This window comes from Babylonia areolata, chromosome 4 (genome assembly GCF_041734735.1).
Source record: "Babylonia areolata isolate BAREFJ2019XMU chromosome 4, ASM4173473v1, whole genome shotgun sequence".
NCBI lineage: Eukaryota > Metazoa > Mollusca > Gastropoda > Neogastropoda > Buccinidae > Babylonia > Babylonia areolata.
This window is the reverse complement of record NC_134879.1, coordinates 27,540,702-27,548,201: the sequence shown is the minus strand read 5'-3', so window position 1 is coordinate 27,548,201 and position 7,500 is coordinate 27,540,702. Positions and strand designations below refer to the sequence as shown.

At 43.1% G+C, this 7,500-nt stretch overlaps 1 protein-coding gene across 1 annotated transcript in view; it reads right to left on the bottom strand.

Moving 5' to 3' along the window:
- LOC143281427 (uncharacterized) overlaps positions 1-2,678 on the bottom strand; it is a 23,538-nt gene extending 20,860 nt beyond the window's left edge. The window contains exon 1 of the mRNA XM_076586637.1: positions 2,431-2,678. Within this exon, the coding sequence (XP_076442752.1) occupies positions 2,431-2,678 (248 nt within the window). The remainder of the gene's footprint in view (positions 1-2,430) is intronic.
- Positions 2,679-7,500: the final 4,822 nt, after the last annotated feature.

Sequence of the window (7,500 nt, the reverse complement as noted above, 5' to 3'; positions counted from 1 at the left end):
CCCCGCCCTTTCTCAACTGTTCCTTCCTCCGCCCCCCTTCCCCCGCATCAACCCGCCATCCACAAGCCACCCAACAAATCATTGTATTTGTAGCCTGTTGTGACAATTCGAAAATTATGTCGAAATCAAACCAACCACGCTCTAGCCAACACCCTCATCCGCACACTATACATAGAACATCACCCATACCTTCTTCCTTAACACTATTCATAGAATACACCCACACCCTCATCCGTAACACTATACATAGAACACACCCACACCTTCATCCGTAGCACCATTCATAGAACACACCCACACCCTCATCCGTAACACTAGATACAGAACACACTGACACCTTCATCCGTAACACCATGCATAGAACATACCGACACCTTCATCCGTAACACTGTATATAGAACATACCCACACCCTCATCCATAACACAATATATAGAACACGGCCACACCTTCATCCGTAATAACATATATAGAACACACTCATACCCTCATCCCTAAAACTATATATAGAACACACTCACACCCTCATCCGTAATAATATATATATAGAACACACTCACCCCCTCATCTGTAACACAATATACAGAACACAGCCACACCCTTAACCGTAACACTATACATAGAACATACCCACACCCTCATCCGTAACACTATATATTGAACACACTCACAATCTCATCCATAACATCATACATAGGACACAGCCACACCTTCATCCGTAACACTATACATGGAACAAACCCACACCCTCATTCGTAACACTGTACATAGATCATAGCCACACCTTCATCCGTAACACTATATATTGAACACACTCACACCCTCATCCATAACATTATACATAGGACACAGCCACACCTTCATCCGTAACTCTATACATAGAACACACTCACACCTTAATCCGTAACACTGTACATAGATCATAGCCACACCCTCATCCGCAACACTATATATAGAACACACTCACACCCTCATCCGCAACACTATATATTGAACACACTCACACCCTCATCCGTAACACTATACATAGGACACAGCCACACCTTCATCCGTAACACTATACATGGAACATAGCCACACCCTCAGCCATAACACCATGTATAGAACACACACACACTCTCATCCGTAACACTGTACATAGAACAAAGCCACATCCTCATCCGTAACACTATACATAGAACACAGCCAAACTTTCATCCGTAACACTATACATAAACATACCCACACCTTCATCCATAACACCATATATAGAACACACTCACACCCTCATCCATAACATTATACATAGAACAAAGCCACAACCTCATCGTAACAATATATATAGAACACAGCCACACCCTCATCCGTAACACTATATTTTGTACACAGCCACACCTTCATCCGTAACACTATACATAGAACAAAGCCACAACCTCATCGTAACACTATATATAGAACACAGCCACACCTTCATCCGTAACACTATACATAGAACACAGCCACACCGTCATCCGTAACACTATATATAGAACACAGTCACACCCTCAATCGTAACACTATACATAGAACACAGCCACACCCTCAGCCATAACACTATGAAAAGAACACGCTCACATCCTTATCCGTAACACTATGCATAGAACGTACCCACACCCTCATCCGTAACACTGTACATAGAACACAGCCACACCCTCATCCGTAACACTATATATAGAACATACCCACACCTTTGTCCGTAACACGATACATAGAACACACCCTAACCCTCATCCCTAGACTATACATAGAATACCCTCATCCTTATTACTATACATATAGAACACAGCCACACCCTCATCCGTAAAACTACATATGAACCGACACCCTCATCCGTAACACTATACATAGAACACGCACACACCCTCATCCGTAACACTATACATAGAACACGCACACACCCTCATCCGTAACACTATACATAGAACACGCACACACCCTCATCCGTAACACTATACATAGAACACGCACACACCCTCATCCATAACACTATACATAGAACACGCACACACCTTCATCTGTAACACTATCCATTGAACACACCCACACCCTCATCCGCAACACTATACTCAGAACACACCCACACCCTCATCAATACACTATACATAGAACACACCCACACCCTCATCAGTACACTGTAGACCTTGTTCGTTAGAAAAAAAAATTAGAGTAATTTGCCCCTGATTAGGCCGGAAAGAGAATTCGTGGGAAGTCTCTAAAAGTGAAAGTTGCTAGTTCGTCGAATGTTCTTGTGTAAATGCTTCACAATGGGTCTGGGGAAAACGGGAGGAAAGAAGTACCGTGTTTGCTGTTCGAACTTCAAAGGAAAAAAGGTGACATCGCAACGAATACCAGCCACGAACCGACTGCTTAGAGCGTGGCTCATGAACAACGATCATGAACAATCCATACTCACTTGGCACTGCCTTTAAAGGAGGGGGTCTTTTTGGGAGTACGAACTTCGGAACTGGCGGAGGGTTGACGGGGAAGGTTGACGGTGGTGTCCTCAGTAACGGCGCCTTGTGCCGATTCTTCTCCTGCCGTCTGTGTGGTGATTGTGGTGGTGGTGGTGGTGTCGTGGGCGGTATCCTGATTGGCTGTGTGGGTGAGGGTGGTGTCGACTTCCTCTCTTTGGGGACACGTTGTGGTTTCTGCTGCATCCATGGCTGCTGCAGATTTTCTTCTTCTTCTTCTTCTTTCTTTCTTTCTTTCTTCTTTTTTAGGGCTGCGTGGAGAAAAAGAAAAGAATGTTCACTTGTTTGGGGTTGGGTTGTACTGGGTTGGATTAAGTCGGTCTGGGTTTGGTTAGGTCGTAATGCGCTGGGTTGGGTTGGGCCGGTCTGAGTTCGGTTAGGTTGGATTGGGTTCGGTTAGGTCGTACTGGGTTGGGTTGGGTCGTACTGGGTTGGGTTAGGTCGGACTGGGTTGGGTTAGGTCGTACAGGGTAAGGTTGGGTCGTACTGGGTTGGGTTGGGTCGGTCTGAGTTGGGTTGGGTCGTACAGAGTTGGGTTGGGTCGTACTGGATTGGATTAAGTCGGACTGGGTTGGGTTGGGTCGGTCTGAGTTGGGTTGGGTCGTACTGGGTTGGGCTGGGTTGGACAGGGTTGGGTTAGGTCGGACTGGGTTTGGTTTGGTCGGAGTGGGTTGCGTTGTATGTTTGGTGTTGTCTCACTTCAGTGTCACGTGGCATCTTGTTTCGTTGTTGTCCTTTTTGCATGCTTCGTGTTATATTGTGCAGAATCGTAAATTCAAACATATGATGGGTATTGTATGTCATTGCACTTCTTTCATTCGTGCAATCAAATCAAATCTGCGACGCGATCACACGCACAGAGAGAGAGAGAGAGAGAGAGAGAGAGAGAACCTCAAGAATGGTATTGAAATTAATAATTAATTTGTTAATCATTTGATCGCCTCATTGTTTATTGATTTCAAGTTGAAAAGCCACCGAGGCAACCATGTGTTTGTACTGTATTGTCCGTGTGTTCTGTGTGGCTTATTCAGGATTAAAAAGGCTATACCAGTTCTTGAATAAAAGCTAATTTGTCTTTGCACATTTCTTCTGTCATTGCTGCTGTGTCAAATGATCGGTATAAGAACAAGCCTGGCGCGTTCTTCTTTGGGGAAGTGTCTGGGTTTGTTCTAATGTACCTTTTATTTACCTATGTGCTAGCTGAATCGGTAGCGTAAGCAGCTTTGGTTTGAAGTTGTGTACCTTGTGTATGGAGAGAGTTACCACTCTTCACTATTTGTCAACCAAGAACGATAGTTTAATAAAGGACCCATAAATGTTGACACCACTTCGGGTTAAGGATGTCGTAAAACGCGTGGTTTACAGACTTGGGATCGCTGTGCTGCTGTGAAGCATTGTGTTGTGTTTTTGTAGAGGGAGGTCAGTCGGCTGTGTGTTTCCCCACCTGTACTGGGTCAAGTACCGGATGATTCTGACTTTCAGCCGACTTGGCACAACCGAAGCGTCGTCGTATGTTTGTGAAAGGCCAATCCCACATTCTCACAGTCTGAGTTGTAAGTTCTGGGCCGCCCACCGTTCTTACAATAGAGATCACAGCTGTTCAGCCCAAGATGACAACAACAAAAACAAAAAACAAAAAACCGAAAAAAGAAAAAGCGCTGTAGTCATGTCGTATATCATTGTGATCTATGTAAAGAGGATATCGTGCACGGATGACATAGAAAAAACACTTACCAATTAAAAGAATGTGTTATGACCAACAGCGTCTCTTGGGAAGATTGCAAAGACACCGGACACACTACACCAGAAATCTTGCGTCTGGGAAAACTGTAGTCTCCAAAAAGGGGAGAAAATCAAAACAAGCACAGTGGTTTTGGAACCTGTACAAGCGAAGCTGTCACTTAACAAAGATAGGCCTGCTGAAAGATTGGAGATTACCGATAGTTTGACGTTCGCCCCTTTATTGTCCAGATTTTCATTACCGGAATATTGATGTTTGCCCCTTTAAGATCAAGCTTTTCGTGACCAGAATATTGACGTTCACGCCTTCAATGTCAAATAATTATTAATTACAAGCATATTGATGTTCGCCCCTTTACGGTATTTTTTTCACGATTGAAGTCGATTAGTTGATCAGGAAAAGTGTCCTGCGTTAATATACCTTTTCGTCTGTATCTAAGTCTGTTCAAAGGTGGCAGTTGTGTGTGGACATTGTCCTCTTTGGGCAGTCGTGACGGCCTCTGTGCTGGATACAATGTGTCCATTATGTGACGATAATCTCCACTCGCTCCGTTTGTAAGATGCATCCAGGTGTACAACAATAACATGCATTCCGAAAAGTTTCAGGACGGGGAGACGAAAAGCTTGAACAAAAACACCGCTGCGTTCTGTGGGTAAATCTTGTGCGGAAACATACAGAGTGAATCACAAGTGTTTTGTTCTTTTCGGGGGTCTTTTGTGTTTGAAAACACGTTAACTCACTCAGTACGGCCAGTCCTCTCTTCTCCTCTACACAGACCCCTCGGATGTCCAGTGGGTGTCTGAATGACCCAACCTTTAGCTTCCGTCGTCAGAATTGTGGTATTCTTTGTCAACATTCACGTCTTCAGTATAAGAGCCTTCCGCTTGCAATATTTTGATGATGGTAATTGGGGCGAAACGCTGTTAACGTCGTCTCTTTCGCCGTTCATATGGAAAGAGTTAAAGGATGCACTCGAGTGTGCTGAGCTAAGTAAGCTTTTTTTCAGAGAACGTTTGGCTTAAATGTCGCTGTTGTTGTTTTGGGTTGTTTTGTTGTTGTTGTTGTTTTTCCAGATTATTGTTCTTTTGATTAAGATCAATATGCTTCACTTGTAGACGTACTTTTGGAAAGTGGAGGGTTGGGTTGGAAGAGAATTCACTTTCTATTAAATGCTTTATTTCTTTACGTTTTTGCTCGTTTTGCCTTTATTTTTTTGTTATTGGGAGTGTTCATTTTGTCTAAGAGTACCAAGAATGCTTTGTTCCATTGCCACTCCCAGATCTATCTGTGGTACACTGCGGTCTTCTCGCTCATTAGACACGTAGAATGTTTGATTGTTGTGTTGTTATGTTCACAGGCAAAGAGGGACGGTAACTATGGGTGTGTTCTCACTTTTAAAGAGTGGGGATTGGGGGGGGGGGAGCGCAGGGTGTTGATTGGGGGGGTCACGGGGGATACAGGGCATGAACTGACACATGATTTATCGATGTTGGTTTGTTAAGATCATCGATTACGTTTACATAAAATAAACTACTAAACTGTTATGTGCGTTTGCCAAATTCGTTGCAAACGTAAGTAGTAGTGGTACTAGAAGAAGAAGAAAAAGTAGTAGTAGTAATAGTGGTAATAATAATAACAATGATAATAATAGCAACAGCAACAACAACAATAATAAAGAAAGAGCTTCTGTCATATTGATAGACAGAAAGATAACACAGACCTAGTTCAGGGTGAAACGGAAAGAGATGGAGAGATTGTACATAGAACTGAAATGACAAAGCGAACGGGAGCGAGACATCTAGAGCAGAACGGAAGAAAAAAAAACCCAGTGATTCCCAATACTCTCCCTTCACTTCATTCACTTCAAGTCAACCGTACTAAACCAAGAGAAAGAGTTTCGCAAAGCAACCTATAGACCACCTCACCAAAAGACCACCTCACCTATAGACCTACATGTCCGTGTGGCTTTTCTCACCACCCTATGAACTCAGTTAAGGTCACATTCGTTCCGCTGGGCTGACTGAACGATACAGATCAACAGAGCTTAATTAATCGCCAGTCGACTTCTGTGATTAAGTGATCGCGCGCGATCCGCCCAGTTTTCGACACCGGTAGTCAGTCTGTTCGGGACTCGGGCATCCATCCACCATCGGGTTTGTTTTTTGGGTTTTTTTTTTTTTGTTGTTGTTTTGGGTTTTTTTAATTATTAATTTCATATTTTCATGAAGCCTCTGTTGTTGTTTTTCTGGATGAAGACTGACATTGTTTTCTATGATAAATATGTTTTGTTATTCAAGGTTCAAGGTTCAAAATCATTTTTAATCCGAGAAACCCTATTTGGGTACATGGAGACACAAGGGAAAAACAGGCCCATATGCTCTAGATGTGCAAACGCACGAAGAAGAAGAGAGAGAAAACAATAAAAATTTTAAAAAGGGGCGGAGGGGAGAGGGATTGGGGGGGGGGGGAGACACACAGTGGAACCCTGGGAAAAGAAAACCTGCAGGGCCCACATGCACAAACGCGAATAAATAATCAGCAATTTAATAAAAGGAGAAACAACAACAACAAAAAAACACATACACATATTGGAGGTGTTGTTTGATAGCATATGTGGTGTAGCGTATACAACGGCTGACATTATTTTCTTAGAAATAATACATATTATCCAGCCTCTTTTCTGGATGAAGACTGACATTATTTTCTATGAGAAATGTGTCTTGTTGTTCGAGGTGTTGTTTGATAGCATATGTGGTGTAGCGTATACAACGACTGGTTTTATTTTCTGAGAATTAATACATATCATCAAGCCTCTTTTCTGGATGAAGACTGACATTATTTTCTATGAGAAAAATGTTTTGTTGTTCGAGGTGTTGTTTGAAAGCAGATGTGGTGTAGCATATTGAAGTCAGTCTGCTTTGAAACTTAAATTGTTCATCGGAGAGACGAACCTGTGCCGTTTGGACTGTTGTGTGTGATGTTTGTTGGTATCTGTTGTACTTCGTCTTTCTTTTATCTGTATCTGTAGATTAATGTCGCAGAATCCAGATGACTGGTGTTAGTAGGGACATGGGGGTCTGAGGGGGGTGGACTCAGCTGGCCTACTGGTGGTTGGTGGCCAGCCTTTTAGTTAACAGCGTCTTGAAGCTGGCGGCCGATTCAGCGTGAATGACACTGTTGTCCAGGGTGTTCCATTCAACAGCAGTACGGTAAAAGAAAGAGTTTTTGTACTGATCCGTTTTACAGGGTAGTGATAGTGAAACACCTGTCG